Source organism: Arvicola amphibius, chromosome 17, assembly GCF_903992535.2.
Source record: "Arvicola amphibius chromosome 17, mArvAmp1.2, whole genome shotgun sequence".
Taxonomy (NCBI): domain Eukaryota; kingdom Metazoa; phylum Chordata; class Mammalia; order Rodentia; family Cricetidae; genus Arvicola; species Arvicola amphibius.
In genome coordinates this window covers 38,342,622-38,362,633 of record NC_052063.2, presented here as the reverse complement: position 1 = coordinate 38,362,633, position 20,012 = coordinate 38,342,622, and the positions used below count along the sequence as shown (strand labels likewise).

Below are 20,012 nucleotides of genomic sequence, written 5' to 3'. Positions count from 1 at the left end.
CAGTAAGCATGTGTGTGTGTGTGTGTGTGTGTGTGTGTGTGTGTGTGTGTATGAGAGAGAGAGACAGAGAGACAGAAGATAAAGAGAGAGAAGATAAAGATAGAGAGACAGAGAGAGAAGAGAGATATAGAGATAGAGAGAAAATGGAGAGAGTGACACACACACACTGTGGTTTTTAAATCTTTTGTCCTTTTCCTTTTTTTTTTTTTTTTTATAAAGATTTCTTTTATTTATTATGTATACAGTATTCTCAGTGTTCTGCCTGCAGGCCAGAAGTGGGCACCAGATCTCATTACAGATGGTTGTGAGCCACCACGTGGTTGCTGGGAATTGAACTCAGGACATTTGGAAGGCCAGGCGGTGCTCTTAACCACTGAGCCATCTCTCCAGCCCAACACATTGTGGTTTTTGGGTGGGGAAGAGTCTCATGTAGTAGCGATTTGTCCTGAACTTGGCATGTATCAGAGGACAGACACCCTTATACTCCTGACCTCCCACATGCTGGAATACAGACTTGCCCCATCATACGAGGCTTCATCTCTTTTTATGAATGAGTAATATTCCATTCTGTGAATGTACAACATCTTAATCCATTTGTCAGTTGATGGATATTTGTGTTGTCCTGATTTTATTTATTGGTTATTACGAATAATGCTGCAACAAACACAGATACGTAAAACTGTCATGTGGATGTGTTTTTAATTCTTTGGGTATGCCTGACAGAACTGCTGCATCTTATTTCATATTTCATATCATTACAGTTATTTCAGTCTTTTGGGGAGCTGCTGAACTATTTCCTAAGGGCTGGACCACTCTACAGTCCGGCAGCAGCACACACAGACCCCACTCTCCACTTGCCAGTGCTGGTTCTTAGTATTGGATTTGTTCATCTTCTGGTAAAAAGTGGCTTTCAATACAACTTCCTTAGAAATCAATGACATTGAACACTACTTAACGCACTCACTGTCCACCTGTCTATCAATGTCTGGTCAGATCCTTTGACAAATTTTAAAACTGTTTTTGGTAGGGTGTCTGGACAAGATATCTTATATGTGACCTACAAAAACTCTTATGTCCTATGGGCTCTCTTTCCCAGTTATTGTCTCAAATAAGCTGTGGCTTTTAAATTTTTATTTATTTTATTCATGTATGTCTGGTCTGCAGGTGTATCTGTGCACCAAATGCACTCCTGGGGCCTGTGGAGGGCTGGAGTTACACATGCTTACGAGCTGCTGGAAACTGACCCTGCATCCTCTAAAAGAGCAGCCAGGGATCTTAGCAGCTGAGCCATCTCTCCAGCCCTGAAATAATTTTTTAATGGTGATAAAGTCCAATTTATCTAACTTTTCTTTTAGGTATTTGTGCTTTTGATGTGATTTCTAAGAAAACATGTACAAAAGTCTTTTGCTTTGAATGTAGGAAATTAATTTTTCAATCTATATCTTTCAGTAATATGTTTGAAACAATATAAATAAACATGTAAAAACCATATAAATAAACATACCCACATCTCGTAAAACAATTAAAAATTCCGATTCTGGTAGTCCATAGGCATTGGATGGCTCCTCTAAAACAGTGTATAAACTCCCACAAGGACAAAATTCCATAATAAGGACTTTATGTCTTGTTGTTGTCTGCAAAACAAAAGTCACTGACTGAGAATCAATGGGAAAACATCAAGACCAGATCTGATTCCAGGGCAGCACTTGCCTGCCTGACCCCATTCAAAGGCAGGATGTGCTGCAACAACAAAAATTACTGTGACTCCAGTACTGATAAATGCTATGTTGATATAATAAACAGTTCCACTTTCTACTTAATAAAGTGTGTGTGTCGGTGGGGGGGGATGGAGAGTTCAGCAGTTAGAAGCACTGGCTGCTCTTCCAGAAGAACTGAGTTCAGCTCCCAGCACCCAGACTGGGTGTCTCACAACCACCTGTAACTCCAGCCTCAGGGCATCCACCAATGTCTTTTATTCTCCCCAGGCACTGGAACACAAGTGAGCATACATATACAAAAAAAAAAACCAAACTTAATATACAGACATATCATATATAAGCTAAAGTGGAGTTTGTTTGAAAGACAAACCAGTGACAACTAGCTAAAACTGAACCACAAGATCACGGCTGCACTGTTGGAATGTTTTTCTTCAAATAATTCCGTTTTTTCTGTATAACAACATACTCAGGGAAATCTCCTTATGATAACTACTTTTACTTCAAGGAATGGAGTCCTAGTTTTAAAAAGCAATGGGTGAGCTGGAGAGATGGCTCAGTGGTTAAGAGCACGTACTGCTCTTCCAGAGGTCCTGAGTTCAGGTCCCAGCACCCATGTCAGGCAGCTCACCGTGGCTGCCTGCAATATCCACTCCAAGGGATCCAATGCCGCATTCTGGCTTGAAAGGGTACCTACGCCAGTAACGTACACATATACACATAACTAAAAATAAAGGCAAAGTTTAAAGAAAAGGAAAAAAGAAACAAAACTGGATAGCAGAATGGTTGGGCCTCAGTAAAGCTCTGGCTTGCTCATTTCCATCTCAGCCATTTAAAACGTCATTATTATAACAGCCTTTTTATGGGGGGAGGGGGTTTGGTTTTTCGAGACAGGGTTTCTCTGTAGCTTTGCAGGAGCCTGTCCTGGAACTAGCTCTTGTAGACCAGGCTGGCCTCGAACTCACAGAGATCCGCCTGCCTCTGCCTCCCGAGTGCTGGGATTAAAGGCGTGCGCCACCACCGCCCAGCTAATATAATAGGAAGAAGGAACCTCATTGAACTACATAATATATAGTGATCATATACTATATACCATTTTTTAGAAATCTGCAATTCTGAATAAATTTTAATGTCTAATATTAAAATTTGAATAAATTAAAAATCTAGTATTAATTAAATCTAGTATTAATTCTTGATTCTTTAAAAAATTTTTAACCCAGCTCCCAAATACTTCCATAATGTATTTTATTTTCTCTGTTTAGTAGTCACGAAAAGAGAAATAATTATAAAACAAAAAAAATCTATTGTGTGTTGCCACCACGATCAGCTAATTTTCTCTTTTGGAAATGACCTATGGCCTTTGAAATCTGTTTGAAAGAAGTGTTTCTGATCCAAGACTTTAGCCAATGGGTAACTAATTATGTGATTTTTCTTTTCTTTTTAAAATTTAGATAAGGTACCTTACAGTCCAAACTAGCCTAAAACCACCAGCAATCCTCCTGTCTCATCATCCTGAATGTTTAGATAAGAGGTTTGGGCTCTCATGCCAACCTTTAAAAAAGAAAAAGAAATCGAGACATATTCTTACTGCACAGTTGAGGCTCTCCCTGAACCCCTGATTTTCCTAAGATTTGTGTTATAAGAATACATCACTTCGATCAGCAAGCAATGTGATTTTTATGGATGCTTTAAAACACATCATGTGTGTTCTGACTTGGAGAAGAAGTAGAGACCAAGGGTCTGCCATGCAGTCATGCAGGCAGAACACGATCCTTTTAATCCCAGCACTGGGGGAGGCAGAGGCAGGTAGATCTCTGTGGGTTCAAGGCCAGCCTGGTCTGCAGAGTGAGTTCCAGGACAGCCACAGTTACACAGAGAAACTCTATTTCGAAAAATCAAAAAACTAAACAAACGAACGGAAGAAATATCTTCCACCAAAGGCTTGGGTGGTCTTTCGGAGGTAACATGTTTATGCCTGGAATCAGCTCACAGTCTACCCTGCAGTGGCTGTTCTAGTTTGTATCTTTGTGCTATTAGACAATAAAAAGCATAGTACTTTTCTGGGTCCTGTGACTCACTCCCCATTTTAACAAATTATCAAGTGTCTAAGAACTCCTGATCTTGTGGTTTGTAGGAAGAGTTGCCTTGGAGACCCTGTTCGGGGCTGGTGTCTGAGGTGAGGGCACCACTGTGGACTGTGTTTTCTGCTCTGTGACAGAGTCCTCCGCAGTGAGGCTTCTGCAGCCTGGGCAGTTGGAAGGCCACTCTCTTTCTCTGCTGCTATCTTTGTTTTCTGAGATAACATCAGACACTCTGCAGCCTAGGCTGGTCTGGCTTTTGCAGAGATTCTTCTGACTCAGTGTCCCGAGTGCTAAGATCACAGACTTGCACCACTATGCCTGGCTTTGTGCTGAGAACTTGGTCTTGGGGAGTTCTGAGCCAACACTGTTCCCTTCATTAGCTACCCCACATTTTAACGATTCACCTTTTCAATCTGTCTTTTCTATAATATCATGATATCAATTCACATTTTAAGGCATGAAACTTTAATTCATACCTGATCAACCCTAAGAAATAATCATTAAGAATGAACTGTAAAGAATATATAATATAATATTTTAAGAGAAGATCTTTGTTGAATATCCATGTCTAAACGTAAAAAGATCACTACTTCATTATTTGTAGAGTATTTCTAGAATACTTTTCCTAAAGATATATTTAATTTTTGCCATTTTCCTTAAAATCAATTCTTTAGAGCATTGGATCTTCCAAACCTGGGGTCACAGGTGGCTGTGAGCTGCCTGCTGTGGGTGCTGGGAACTGAACCCTGGTCCTCTGAAGAACAGCGAGTTCTCTTCACTTCTGAGCCATCTCGCTAGTCCTTGTTCTTTCTATAATTATATGAACTTTACTCCAGCTTATTTTTCTTTTCCTTTTTTTTTGTATATAACACGAGGAATCAAATTTTACACATCTCCTTATGCCTTTTTCTGTTCTCATTCCTGACACTTTGTTTCTATTCTCTGGTTACTGAAATGCTGGGGATAGAACACTTGGTTACATGGTGTCTGTGACCCCTTTGCTAGATCCCCTCTTCTGAGTGGGAATTACTAAAACACATGGCAACCTTAGATACTTACCTCCTCTTCAATAGCAAATAATTTGACAATGTTTTTGTGGTTGAGTTTTTTTAATACTTCAAATTCTCTCATTTGAACATCCACTGGGCGAAGGAAGCTTATGTTATTAAATACTTTGACAGCATATAAATCACCAGTTTTCTAAAAGACAGAGGAAAAGAAGGAGTTAACCACTAACAAGCTATAGCAATCTGTAGTCTCAGCACACTATGCATCCTTCAGACCAAGCAAGCTCTGGAATCAGAGCTCCCAAATCTAAAAGGCAAAGAATTTGGAATTCCCCAAAAGTCACTGTTTTTACATTGTGAACAGAACTTACCAACAGTACACTAGTGGCAAAACATTATTCACATAGCAGAAGGTGGCAGCTCTAGTGTCAAAAGGGAAACTTCTGGACAAGAAAAGGAAAGTGAAACTCCAAGGATTTCCCAAAGCCAAACATTTGCAAATAAGAACAAAGAGATGGAAAATTATACTCTACCCACCAAACTGTTATCAACATTATCGAAGCAATGCAATTAAACCTTCAGACACTTTTGTCACTGGCTGTGTTAATGTCTGGGTTGATAAGCAGGAGCCTGAGAATAGAGGTCAGAGTGGACTTCCTGGCTGGACTATCCCGTGCAGGGAAAAGTGGACTTCCTAGTTGGATCATGCCACTGCTGCCAAGCACACCTAGATGTCAGGGTGGGGGCAGTGTGTTCCTTCCTCAGCAACCTCTGGGGAGCAGGGATCTACTGGCATGACACGCTGCAGAATCCCTGCAGCCCTTTCCCCAGTGCCAAGGACACGATGACATACGCTCTCACAGACACAAGCACAGCGTTTTAGGAGTACAAAACCAACCTTGCTCGGAACTCATCCGGCCTCCCCCCAATTCCTTTCAGCCCCCAGAATTAGAAAGCTTCCCCTGGTTGCCAGCCCCAGCCTTTCCGCATTCAGCTTCACTTCCCCCTATTTATTCAAGTTCAGTTTCCTCAAAGCCAGTTCTCCTTGGGCGTTCAAGCACGGTCTGCTGAAGGGCAGGCCAGGCCCCTGAACTGGACCTCTCTTTCCACAGATCCAACTGTCTCCTCCTCTCGGCACAGAAGCGCCATCTTTAAAACCATTTTCTGTTGTCAATAATCCTGTCTATATGGAAATTTGAACCACCGAGTCTAAATGACCCCCACTGCCCAAGTCACATCAAGTACAAAGAAATGTATATTTCCTTATAATTATCTCACACTCAGTCTAACAGACTGTTTTCCCTAAAAACACTTGGTTACAGTTCTTTACTGTACTGTGGGTGTGACAGGTATGGGTGGAGATCAGAGGGCAGTATGCAGTAGCCAGTCTTCTCTTTCCACCATGACCTGAGGATCAAACTTAAGTTGTTCCACCTGGTGGCAATGGCCTTGACCTCTGAGCCATCTGCCAGATCAAATGGGAGGTTTCTAACAGAGGAGCAAGAAGTGGAAACGATACACCGTAGCAATGTGCCAGGGTAACGGGGTCAGCACTATGGAAAGGCCTGTGGTCTGTCATATCCATGAGAAACTGGAATGTACCATTTCTACTTATCACTTGCCATCCACAAATCAGTTACAAGAGTTCCTTCAAGCCACCTCTCACCACCTTGACCACGGTTATCATGCCCATGTATTCCATCTGATAAAACAGTAGCTAGTGACAACTTTAATAAGAAAAATTAAGCTAAGGAACACAGTGATGGCTCAGTGGATAAAAGCACTTGTCGAGCAAGCCTGATGACCTGAGTTGGATCCCCAGAATCAAAGTTGCTCTCTGACCTCCACTATGTATGCTATGGCAGTGTTCCTGCACACACATACCACACATCTGTAAATAAAATTGCCTTAAAGATTAAATAAGTGATATGCTTTTAATAACAGTACATTTAAGAACATGGTATCCTAGCAATACACGGGTGAATATCATGATCAAAAAAGCTTTAAAGGGGAAGCAGGATTTTTTTTAAAAAAAATTTTTATTTTTTATTATTATATTTATTTTACGAGCATGCATGTTTTGCCTGCATGTATGCTATGTGTTTTCGGGTGTTCTTGAAGGGCAGAAGAAAGCATAAGATGTTCTGTAAATGGGTACAAACTATAGTGAGCTGCTATGTGGATGCTGGTACCCAAACTCTCTGTGAGAGCAGTCAGTACCCTTCACCACTAATTTACTGTTTCTAATCATGGGCACTTGAGTGTGTGCAGATGCCTGGAGAGCGGAAGCATCAGGTTCCCTGGAGCTGGACTTATAGGCAGCTGGGAGCCACCTGACATCGGGTGCTGGGAACTGGACTCAGGTCCTCTGCAAGAGCAGTATGTGTGCTCTTCACCACTGAGCCATCTCTCCAGCCCACACCCCACATCCTGTGATGTCCCTCCAAACGCTGTGAATATGTTTTATTACCACTGGTTAATAAAGAAGCTGCCTTGGCCAATGGCAGTGCAGAATATAGCTAGGTGGGAGGGAGATCCAAGCAGAGCTAGAGGGAGAAAGAAGGCAGTCATGTGGCCACCAGAGTAAGAGGCCAGAGCATTACCAGTACGTCACGGGGCACATGACGATACATGGATTATTAGAAATGGGTTAATTTACATGGAGAGTTGGCCAGTAAGAAGCCTGAGTCATCACCCAAACAGTTTGCAATTAATATTAAGCCTCAAAGTGGTTATTCAGGAACTGGCAGGCAGAAGAGAAACTTTCAGTTACAATTCTGTTTTTTAGCACAGTCTTAAAAACTTGAAGTTGACACTGATGTCACTAAAAACAATCATAGTTTCTGGAAATATATCTCTGGAGGGATTAACGACTAAATAATAAACTGGATCATAAGAACCTCTTAAGTCCATTCTTATCCTCCTCAAATCTGTTATTTTAGGTTTCTACAATATATTTTTAAAAGTGCACCTTTGTTCCTTTAAGGACTTTATGCTGCCTTAGGGTATCTAATCTGACTTTATCCATCCATCTATTCTTTCATTCAGTGAACATTTCAGAGGATTGGCCATGCCTAGGCACTTACACAAAGCATACCGAGTGCCTAGGTAGGGCACTGGACCAGAAGACATAAACTATCTAGTAATGCCAGCACTTTAAACACTTGTCAACCAAACTATCACTACTGATTGTCATTTAGTTTCCAACTTATATCCTCTCTAAAGGCACTTTTATACAAATTCAAACTTGTCACGTGTAGGCATTGCTCACTAGTTACAATGTAACAACTCCAGGCCCACCACAGTGCCTGACACAAAATAACCAGTTCAGTAATTTGAAACAAAGGAGAGCAGAAGGTCAGATGTGCTTTCAACATTAAACTCTGCTACTCTCTTCTAGCAAAGAAATATCCAAGCATGATCAAAGTGAACTTAAATAAGGACCCAGAGCCCGCGCACAGTCCAGAGTCAGGAGGAAACTGCTAAAAGCCACCCATGTGCCAGTTATGATTCATTCTTTATGAGCCACACCGCTGTTTATAACCATATTCTCATCCACGCATGCTTGTCTCAATGATAATCTCAAAGATAATGGGAAAATAGAAGAGTCCTCCCTACTAAGACGTTCAGCGTTCCTCTATCTGAAAATAAGAATTACAACTCCGAACATCACTCAAATTCAAAGTGCCAAAAAAATCAGTCATTATTTGACCGGTAGAAGAAATCCTCACTCGATTATTTTTCCAGCCTTCTTCACATTTATCTTCGATTTCTTCATTTTGAATTATTCTGGTGGTTATCCCTAATTTATCCTCCAATACAATTGTTTGGGTTCTTGACCTGCTGCTGGGATCAATCCTTTTAATCCCACTCCCACTTCTCCCAGGGTCAGATTGTCTCACACTAGGGCACAGCCTACTAACTCTGGTTTCCATGTTGAGAATCTCTTTTCACTCCAATCTACTGTGTAGCATGCTATTTTAGAGACAGCATGAGCCCTTGGTTGAGCAGATGAGAATCACCCGTGGGTGATTCTGTGGCATCTGCCTACCCACCATCTCTCCCACCACTGGGAAGCTAATTAAGTAGGAGGCAGAAACACTTTCCAATCAACTTCCAGTTTTTTTCATTCTGTAAATACAGAAACGCTAGCACTGCCCCCAAACAAACTAAATCTTAAATAACCACAAAAATCATAAAAATCCCCTCACCCCCCTCCAAGAAGTCAACACAACAAAGCCAAAGGTTTTCATATCAATGTGCTGGTCAGAGGAAAAGAGGGACAGCACTGTACTTACCTTATGTCTTCCTCGGAAGACATTTGCAGTGGCACCCTGGCCTAAGATATCAGACAAAAGCCACAGATGGTTAGAAGTGCTCTGCATCTCGGCTCGCTCGGGCGCTTCTCCTCACGCTGAGGGAAAAGAAGAGATTTGTATGTGTGCTGTTAACAAAATCACACAGCCAAGAAACAAATGCCAGCCACATCTAGTCTGAAGTAGGAATACTTATTATTTACTGCCAAGCAGAACTGCATAAAGAGTCCAGTGTTAAAAATGATTCTAACAATATTAGAGGATGAAACATTATGTGGCACTATAGAAAAAAAGCCCCACAATATTAATCCACTGACACACAATCAGTTGTTTTTGTTATGCTTTGGAGATAGTGTTACCATATTTCCCAGCCTAGCTTTGAGCTCTCTATATAACCCAGCCTGGTTTTCTGCCTTGGCCTCCAGAATGATGGGACTGCAGGTAGACCTGGCTCTTTTGTGGATGTGTGTGGGTCTGTGCGTGTGACGCTGGAGGAGGTGGGAGGGCGCTGGACCCCAGGAGCTGGAGTTAGAGGCTGTTGTGACCCACTTGCTGTGGTGCTGGGAGCTCAACTCCCACCCTCTTCAACACTGAGCAATCTCTCCAACACCCCCATACTGGGCCTTTTTCTTCAGATATTCAATTTAGTTTGCATCTCAGAATTTAAAAAAAAAAAATCCCTTCATTATCTAATACTCTCTCTGCCAATTAGAGTAATACTGACTACTTATTTCCTCCAACTGTTCCAAAAGATTAATCACTGATTTACAAAAATAAAAAAAAAAAATTGACACAGGGTCTCATATAGCCCACAATGGTCTTGAACTTGCAATCTTTCTGCCTTTGCCTCCCAAATGCTCAGAGGCAAATTAAAGAAATTAGCACAATACTAACAAAAAACAATCATCACCATGTAATAGCTCCATAATGCAAAATTTCATTTACAGAGAAACTGTGATTGAGAAGTACAAAAGTTGTTATTCATGAAAAGTCAGTAACTCCTCGGCCACTGTTTAAGGACAGGTTCCTGGGCTAGCGAAATAAATGGCTCAGTGGGCAGAGGTGCTTGCTGCCAGCGCTGGCAATCCAAGTTCAGTCCTGGAACCCATGTGGCAGAAGGAAAGGACTATCTATGCTACAACATGCATAATCACACACAATAAATAATATGTAAAAAACAAAAAAAGGGCCACATTGCAAGTACATATGACCAAGTCTTTTTTTTTTTTTTTTTTTTTTTTTTAAGACAGGGTTTCTCTGTAGCTTTGGAATCCATCCTGGAACTAACTCTTGTAGACCAGGTTGGTCTTAAACTCACAGAGATCTACTTGCCTCTGTTAACTGAGTGCTGGGATTAAAGGCCACTAACACCCAGCCATATGACCAAGTTTTAAGAAGCACCAACAGTGACTTGTCCTTTTAACATGGGAAAGCCATGCAATTAAAGAAATGGCACCAACACTAAACAAATCAGACTCCTTCAAGCCTGCTGTAAGCTCAGAGCACAAAAATCTTACCATCCATTTCCAGAAAGTTAGCATTCTAGTCTTCCAAGGATGGTTAGGAACATAAAAAACGGCCAAGGGTCCACATTTCACCAATCTCTTCTACACTAGCTCTCTTTATAATTTTATCACCTGTATAATTTAGATATGTAACTGCCCATCCAATCTATTTGAAAGTAAACAAAAAGAATAACACTCACTAGCTGGATGGATGTCCTGTGTGTGTGTGTGTGAGAGAGAAAGAGAATTAGACTCCCTTTTCATAAGTAATAAATGCATTTACCAGTTATTGTATTTTATTCAAGAGGTGGTAAACCCAAAAATGTATGGAAAACTTTCCCTAGTTGTTAACTTGCTGTCAGATAACTAAATGAAATACAGAATCAACTACTTATATGTATCTAGTGGATAACTGAAAATACGCTTAGCACGCTTACCTGCCCTCTATACACCAATATACAAAGACGGGTCCACGACAGTAATGGGTTTCAAACTTTCTTCCAACAACCCCCCCCCCGACGACTAATGCATGACTCAGCACACCCACCAGAAGCTCCCCGAATTTTGACAAGCATATAACTGGCGTTCAACAAGTACATTATTGGTGACGCTGCCGTCAGTCTACTTCCTTTAATTGTTTAAAACGAAAGTTACCAAGGATAAAACAGGTTTGGTGGCATGGTGCACGGACAAAGTTCCAGGATTTCCAAACTCTACCTCACGTCAACCATTTATTCGATAGATAGTAGAGGTTCCAGAGTGGAAAAGGTCGGGTTTTGATTATGCATTTGACAGTTCTCGGGGAGACCCTCTCTTGGGACGACCGACAGAAAATAGAAGGGGAACGGATGAGGCGAATAAATCCAAAAGTCAGGTCAAAGAGGAACAAGAAAACATGGGAATTTGCAATTTTGCCTGTGTACATTAAAAAAAAAAAAAAGGGTCTCGTACTGGTAGCCTCGGGTGAGTCAACCTTTGAGAACGTCTGTTCGGTTGCCAGTCCATTTAAAACGTGTCAGCTGGGCCAAGGGTGCGAGCGGGGAGTCAGCTCCGGGCTGGGCAGCCCTTCTGCCCCCGCCGCCAGGGCCCAGCCGGGGCGAGCCGGGGCGAGCGCGAGGCTGCGGGACCCCTCCGGGCCGCGGCCCCGCACTGACTCAGCACCCGCCTGCCTCCCCGAACCCCGGGGGCGCCAGCCCGCTCCGCCCGACCCCGCCGACCCCTCTCACCCAGCCGAGTCTCCGCCGCGCACAGCCCTCAGCTCCGGGGCCTTCTCGCGCCCCAGGCTACTTCCGGCTTCGCCAGTCCGGGCCGCGGAGCACGTGACCGACGGCGGCGGCGGGGCGCGCCTGCGCGTGCGCACTCCTGCGGGCCTACGGGGCCGCGGCGGTCGGGCCGAGCTTCGCTGGCTGCGGTGCCCTGTGCCGACGGCGCTCACCCCGCGGGTGGAGCCAGGGGACTCGGCACCGCTCCGACCAGTCACAGGTGGGTAGAATGCTGGCCCTGAAGGCTTTCGCCGAGTAGGTTTGTGTTTTAAACGTCACTTGGCGGCATGAGCAAGTATCAATTCATAATGTCCATTCTGGTTTTTGGTAATACTGGAGAATTTAAGCACTGAACTTAAAAGCGCTAAACCAGTGCTATGATCCCAGTGGACGGTGTTACGCCCGTATCGTGGGGTCCCCCAGAAATCACGAGTCCGCACTCGTATGTGAAAGCAAAGAGCCTTTCTTTATTCAAGCAAGCTTAAGCTTGGACTCTTCCCAGCGTAGCGGATGAGAGCAGAGCGCGCCAAGCCCAGTCGGGGTAGCGTTCTTATCATAGTACAAGTTGGGGTGATTGGCAGACATTTGTCTAGGGGTCTTGGCAAAAGGGGAGTAGGTGAGTCCTGGGCTCCGGGACATCTGGTGATCTTATCTAATGGTTGGATTATCAGGTACTTCCCTTTACACGCTGGCACTCCCTGGGTGGTGTCAGCTTATGGCTTTTCTGGGAACCGGTGCTGCCTGCTTTGGCTGCTGTGCGGCCTGGGCCCCATTGTATGCCAGGCCCCATTGTATGTGGCCAGGTTGCCCGGTCTGTGGCCCCACAGACGGAAGTTGTAACTTTGTGGGGAGGGGAGGGGAGCCGGGAAGGAGAGTGGGTGCCAGAGCAGAATGATGAAGGAAGACACCACACGGTTAAGGGCACAGGCTTCCACTTCCCCCAGGAACAGACAAGGGGATGAAGTCCCCACTCATGACCTGAAACTCCCTAGGCCCATTTTCATCAAATGCACAATGGAGATAAAAAAAAAAAGCCCAACCCAATGAGTTCTTAGAAACAAAGTTATTTTATTAGAATTTTAAACAGTTTAGGCAATGAAATCATTCTAACAGCAAATGCACTGTCTGCTTACAATTAAAACCTATTTCAGTTCTGATGACATGAGCATCCAAGTTTCTTCCAACAGAAAAACCCACAGCTCAAAAATTATGGAGAAAATATAAGCCAAAGGACTTCACATGTTTACCACATAAGTGATACACATTAAAATACCACATAGTACTTTCTTAAAAAGTCAAGCCACCTGTGATCCCATTAGCAAGCATCGAGACTGAAACAAACGGTTAGGCACAGGACCATAAATCAGGCACCAAAAAACCCTGTATGTTTTTCGCCTGTCTTCTCACCTGTAACAAATGAGATTCACTCTTGAGACAATTATTTGGGTGCTTGCTTTTAAAAATAAGGTACTTACTGAATGATGGGACCAGTCTCCTATCATGGCAGTAACCTCAAGGAATGAAGATGAGCATTCTTATACATGATTACATTGACATGAAGTTCCTTACTTATACACTCTGATTCCTTAGGTCTAAAGACATGTGAATCTATTTTAGGGCTTTAGAGAGCCATGTGTGGGTTCAATAGTACAGTAATACAAGTTAATACTGAGACCTATGTTTTAACTCATTGAATTCTTAACAAGTTATGAGGTAGCTACCATTATTTTCCCCATTTCTGAGGGGGAAACCAAGGCAGGAAGAAGTCATTTAACTTGCTCAAGGTCCTAAAATCAGTTACTGGTGTGAGTGGTGCATGGGTCCCGAGTCCACAGTACACAAATCTTCACTACTCTGAGGTGCTCCTAACTACAACACCTTGCACAATCACACTGTTGCAACAGATGCCACTGCATCTCAGAGTGCACAGGAAAACAGCAGGAAACACCTAGTTTTGCTTGTCTTGGTCTTTTTTTTTTGTTGTTGTTGTTGTTTTTGAAACCAAATCTCACTCTAGCCCAGACTGGCCCTAGCATCCTCTAAAGGCTGTGATTATAAGCATGAGCCACCAAACCTGGCCCACTTTCCCATTTTTAAAAATCCATTATTTCCTGAAGTGTTATATACACTTCACTATCTATTTTTATCATTCAATAAAAGACTATTCCTAGCTGTCAATTTTACTGCCTTTATTTTATAATGTAGGAAATGCTATTTCTTGTGAACTTAAATCAGAAAAAGATTCTTGTGCACAATTTAGAGTAAAATCGGAGGGGGGGGGGCTCAGCAGGTAAATGGTTGAATGAGAATGAGAACCTGAATTTAGGTCCCCAGCACCCACATAAACTCTGGGAGCTGAGGACTGTCTCGTGGGCCAGCCAACCTAGCTAAACAGCTCCAGGTTCAGTGGAAGACGCTCTCAATAAAGAGGGTTCTTATCAACCCCACCCACCCCATACACAGATGAACACACACACACACACTCACACGTTTTAAAAATATTTTAGGGAATCTATGGTCACAAATCCATAGAAAACACACAAATCCCTCCTGAAATCTTTTTGTCTCCTCCCTGTTCTGTGGTACTAGATCCTCAAGCGAGCACTCTGCCACTAAGAAATATACTCACAACTCCCTCTCAAAGCCAGCAGGCTTTTATTTACTACAATTCTAGGCAGGTTCGCCTCAAACTCACTATGCATCTGAGGAAGGCCTGGGACCTCTGATGCTCCTTTACTTTTATGTGGTGCTGGGGAGGGCTTGGGAGTGAGACGCAGGCCTTCAGGGTCTGCAGCTGTGCTACTGCAGTCCTGTCCCTCTGTCCCACCCTCCTGCAGTCCCCACCACTTTTCTCCTCGCCCTCTCCTGTAGCACACAGCAATACCTGTAGTAATTAAGCAGTAACTGACTACAAAATCAAACACACAAGTGGTCAGACCTGGTGGTTCACAACTTTAATCCCAGCAGCTAGGAGGCAGAGACAGGCAGATCTCTGTGAATTTGAAGCCAGTCTGGTCTATATAGCGAGACCCTGTCTCAAGGCAAAAACAAACAAACAAAAACCCAAGTGTACTTACTATGCTCTATGAACACCTAATATCATAGAAAAACATTGGGATTTATAATCCTATCATAGATTCACAGAGCCTGTTTCTAGTGCATTTAAAAGACTAACTTAACAGACTTCCGTTGAGTGACCTTTAAGGATACAGTCAATGAAGTAAGGCATCCACATTCATGTCTGCAAACATCTAGGTGGGAAATCAGAGAGTGATTATGCTGGGAAAATGAGGCTATTTATAATAATTCTGGAAAAGACTTGGTATATTTCACTATGTAAAATTTATTTTTTATAAAAAATGTGTAACACCAGCACCTACTTTTAAACCAACTAATTTAGGAACCCATTCTCTTATAGAATACCCACTGGCATTGAGACAGTTTAAAGAAATGTAATGGCTATCTACAGAAAAAAAACTACGTTTTGATTGTTACCCCATAGTTTGTGTCTCCACACATAAAACTGAACATTTCCAACTTTACATTCAATTGTTAGAGTCAGTTTCCCACTGTTATAGTTTTTTTTTATAAAGAACTTTAGAGTTTCATATAAAGAAAAAGTTAAGGTACTAGGATAAAGCTATGTCTTATATAAACAGTTTAAATTGGCATGCAGGTAATTGCCACATACCTGCATTTAGGGAAAAATTACACCCATTTACATAAAGTCCCACATCACAGCAATACGCCCAAAACAATGTTAAAAGACGAATGTGAATGGCACACAAAAACTGCTTCTTTATAAATTATTAGCTGGAACTCCTGGTCATGACACAGGACAGGGAAACCCAGTCCTCAGGGCTTTGCTCTCTGGAAGAACACCTGTAAACAGAGTTGAAACAGCACAAGTATCAGGCAGCAGCCCTTTCAGTCTCCAAACGCCGTCTCCCCCCCCCCCCCCCCCCCCCCCCGGGTAACAACACTGCTATGAGCAACAGGATATAGGTTTTGGCAGCTTTTTATTTACTGGTAAAATTAACAGTGGAAAGTTAAATTTAAGGAAGAAAAAAGTCAAAGATAAGACAGAAATCTTAAGCCTTAAAAGATTTCATATTTCTAAGACCTGGACGGCTGGGTTCACCAGCAACCAGGTGAGAGAAAGGGTGGGCATGGTAACTCTCACCTAAGAGTCCCAAGAGTTGGGAGGCCAAAGCAAGAGACAATGAATTCCAAGCTAGCCTAGGCTACATAAGAGAGATCCTGTCTCAAAATAAACCAAAACCAAAAAGTGCTAAGAACGACCCTGAATGAGCCTTCCAAGCAGACTGTCTTAGCTTTTACGGTCAAGATGACATAGCCTTGGGCCACCAGCGAAGGAGTCTCGATTCCCCACATCAGTCTGGCCTATGGGACAGTGTCTTGACTGTTAATTAAAAGAGGCTGGACCAGCCAACTGTGGACAACACCATGCCCTTAGTAGGAGGCCTTGGACTGTGTAAGGAAACTAGCTACGTTTAGCCTGACGAGCCAGCAAGCAGTGCTCTTAGGTGGTTGCGGCTTCAAGTTCCTGTCCGGAGCATGCTCATGAGGACTGTGACCTGTAAGCTGGGATGAACCTTTGGCCATGGAATCTGTCACATCACCAGAACGGCCAGAACAGAGCATGGTAAACGTAAGCCGAGTACAGCAAAGATGATTCCAACACGAGAAATAGAAACGTGGTCTGACACCAAAACATGGAAACAACGGAAACCCCAGATAAGAAGCATGAACTTGTCTTAGTAAATAGCATTTCCAGTAAGAACACTGGATGAAGGAATACTTGATAGATCAGCCAAGCTATACCAAGGGAAGGAACACTGAGACAGCAGAAGCCATCCAAAAGAGCAGGGAGGAATCAGTAAGGAGAAAGGACACAGAGACTGTTTCTAGCACCAAGACATGCTCTCTGCCACTGAGAAGCCGAGTCAGCCTGCCAGCGCAGTGCATATGAACAAACACACCCAAGCACAAGCCTTTCACGGTGCCCCAGGACTTCCTGCTACCAACCAAGTCAGATCCAGTCATTGTCACAGGCACTTTCCTTTTTTCCTCCCAAAAAGAAATTTAAAAAAAAAAAAAAATTCCCTTTATGCTGATAATTGACAAGGGACGATGTTAGAATCAAAAGGGATAGCAAATGCTTTTGACATAAATTCTCTTTAGCTTAGTTTATGTTATTTTTTCGATGCTAGAAATTGTAACCAGGGTCTTGTACATGTTAGGCAAGTGTTCCACCACTGACCTATATCTCCAGCTCTCGATTTGATTTAAGAATTCTACCAACTTGAGCCAGGGAGCCACTCACTTGTAACTTGTTAGCCAGAAATGTAGTATACAGGGCTTTGCTACAAAGGAGAAACAGTTCTGGTTCTAGCAGACTGTGACTGAGCCCCGTGGGCAGGGAAAAGTCACCTGTGCTGGAATAGTCTAAGGATGAGGAAGGAATCTCCAGGTGTTTCTATTAGGCAGGGTCTCACTAGGTAGCAGAGGTGACCATTGTTACCCTCCTGCCTCCATCTTCCAAGTGCAGGGATTACTGGTGTGCAGCACCAACTGAGGTGTTTAATTTTATTTATTTATAATATTTAATGCTTTTGAATGTAAAAAACAGCCTTGCTGGTTAAATCCAAGGGGTATCCCTTTTGTTTGCTATACATTCAAATGTTTCAAAATGATTTTAAATAATTTATACATCTGCTTTTGTATTTTTAGGTCCTTTCAACTTAATATGAAAAAGTGTCTTTCAAAATTTCTTGTTCTTCCCATCCTCTAGTACCCATTTAATTACATCATAAAAGTATAAAACAACAAGAAAACCCAAACTCTGACATTTGCATATCAATATGTTCAGGCTGTTTAGACAAAATTAGTGCAAATATCTCATTTCAATTATCTTTTTTTCCAACAGTTTAGCTCAAAGGAGAGTCACAAAAATTTCTGCAACTCCATCTTCTTAGGGCAAAGAGATGCCAAGGTGAGTGAGTTTGTCAGACTATGTACCCTCTAACGTCACCTCATTGAATAAAGACAGGGACATTCCCCAAATACCCACCTTTAGGTAATTTTTAAAAACTTTAGCATCAGGCTGCTGAAGTGCTTGACAGAACTCCTGGGGGAGGCAGGGAAAGAAAGGAAAGAGAAATAGGAAAATCTCTTTAGTTCAAGCTATGATATAATTTAATATGATATAGTTCAATAAATTTTCTAGAGACCTATCTAATGCTGTATAAACACATTATTCTTTAATTAACAATACTGTATAGTAGGTACAATTCAAATTATTAATTAATTCATAATATGCCTTTTGTTTTAAACTGTGGGTAATAAATACAGCTCACCATGCACAGTACAGTGCAAACCTGCCTGCGGCAGATCTCACAGGTCTTCTCACCCCGGAGAAATGGATGCCTGTGCCCACTGAACACTTTCTTTCTGGTCCCACAGTTACCATTCGGCTTTCTGATTTGGTGAGTCTTACTACTTTAGGGGTTTGGCTGTTTTGTTTGCTGGTGACCAACATACCAAGTCTGAGATAATACATTGGTTTTGATTTCTTTCGCCTGATGACTCAGAGAAAATGAAAGAGCAACTTGTCTGGGTGTAATATCTGAAAATCCCTTATGTAACCTTTGGTAGTGAGAATTGGTTTGACTTGATTTTCATGAGCTGTAATACATCAAAATCAAAAGACAAAAACCAAATCTAAATATGTAAAATGAATTTTCTAGAGACCTATCTAATGCTATATAAACACAACACTATTCTTTAATTAAGAATACTACACAGTAGGTACACTCTATGCACGTCTTAAAGCAATAAAATAAAACTTGAAAAAGCCTCATTCGCTGCATGTAATACAGCACAAGAAGTGTGGGAAGCTGTTGAACAACGTATGTGCTGTTATACTTTGTCAAGTGTCAAAGTACACAATAACGTTCTAGCCGCCCACCTCAAAACACAACCTCAGACTTAAACATCAAAAACTTGACACAAAGCCGGGCAGTGGTGGTGCACACCCTTAACCCCAGCACTCAGGAGGCAGAGGCAGGTGGATCTCTGTGAGTTCAAGGCCAGCCTGGTCTACAAGAGCTAGTTCCAGGACAGGCTCCAAAAACACAGAGAAACCCTGTCTTCAAAAACCAAAAACCAAACCAAACCAAACCAAAGCAAACCAAAACAAACAAACAAACAAAAACAAAACAAAAACAAACAAAACCCCACCAAAACCACCACCACCACCACCACCAAAAACCTCCCAAAACAAAACCTTGGCACAAACGTGGGCAAAAGTTCTTTTGTTTTTTCTTCCCCCCTTCCTTGTTACCTCTTTCTTTTCTCTGTTATTTTCATTTGCCTTTGAACCCAAGATCATGCACATGGTAGGCAAGCAAACATGCTACCACTGAAGTACATGCTTGCCAGAACAAAGTCTTCATGTGCTATGATCACTGTTGGCAATCAATAGCATATCTTCTTCATGTGCTATAATCACTGCTGGCAATCAATAGCACGTCTTCTTCATGTGCTATGATCACTCCTGGCAAGTGATAGCATGTCTTCTTTCTGTTTTGGTTTGCTTGTCACTCAGCAGCCCCAGCCGGGCCGGAACTCACGTATAATCATGCAGGTTCCGATTCAGACTCCTGCCCTAGTCTCTTAAGTGGCAGAACCGCATGCAGAGGCTACCTTGCCTGCCTGAACATTCCTCCCACCCTCAAAAGCATAAAATACTTCAGAATTGGAAAAGAAAGGAACTGTCATGAACTTTGGTTTTTAAAAGGCTCTATTGTTCTTATGTATATGGGCTTGCATGCGTTTATGTGCACCCCAAGTCCTTAGAGGCTAGAAGTGGGTACTGGAGCCCCTGGAACTGGACTTACAGGTGGCTGTGAGCTGCACTGAGCCCCATGAACTCGGATTTTAACAAAACTTGGTATCTTCCTAGGTAACAACTTAAGCAGCACTACTCAAATACTCATAATTTCAAAATAGAGACACGCACACAAATATTTCCCTTTCCCCCCATCTTTTGAGACAGGGTTTTTCTCTGTGTAAAAGTCTTAGCTGTCCTTGAACTCACATAG

At 42.5% G+C, this 20,012-nt stretch overlaps 2 protein-coding genes and 1 long non-coding RNA gene across 3 annotated transcripts in view; 1 reads left to right on the top strand and 2 right to left on the bottom strand.

The window, feature by feature from the left end:
* Positions 1-11,967, bottom strand: part of Tbk1 (TANK binding kinase 1) — a 36,345-nt gene extending 24,378 nt beyond the window's left edge. The window contains exons 1-4 of the mRNA XM_038314620.1: positions 11,851-11,967; positions 9,102-9,217; positions 4,856-4,996; positions 1,505-1,634 (exon numbers count right to left, since the gene is read on the bottom strand). Coding sequence (XP_038170548.1) covers positions 1,505-1,634; positions 4,856-4,996; positions 9,102-9,188 — 358 coding nt within the window. The 5' untranslated portion in view covers positions 9,189-9,217; positions 11,851-11,967. The remainder of the gene's footprint in view (positions 1-1,504; positions 1,635-4,855; positions 4,997-9,101; positions 9,218-11,850) is intronic.
* A 31-nt stretch (positions 11,968-11,998) lies between these two features.
* Positions 11,999-18,961, top strand: LOC121677006. Its single transcript, XR_006020681.1, has 3 exons — positions 11,999-12,106; positions 17,837-17,902; positions 18,262-18,961. It is a non-coding gene; the product is annotated as an uncharacterized LOC121677006 (long non-coding RNA).
* Positions 12,935-20,012, bottom strand: part of Xpot (exportin for tRNA) — a 40,997-nt gene continuing 33,919 nt past the window's right edge. Inside the window, exons 24-25 of the mRNA XM_038314448.1 lie at positions 17,981-18,037; positions 12,935-15,768 (exon numbers count right to left, since the gene is read on the bottom strand). Coding sequence (XP_038170376.1) covers positions 15,742-15,768; positions 17,981-18,037 — 84 coding nt within the window. The 3' untranslated portion in view covers positions 12,935-15,741. The remainder of the gene's footprint in view (positions 15,769-17,980; positions 18,038-20,012) is intronic.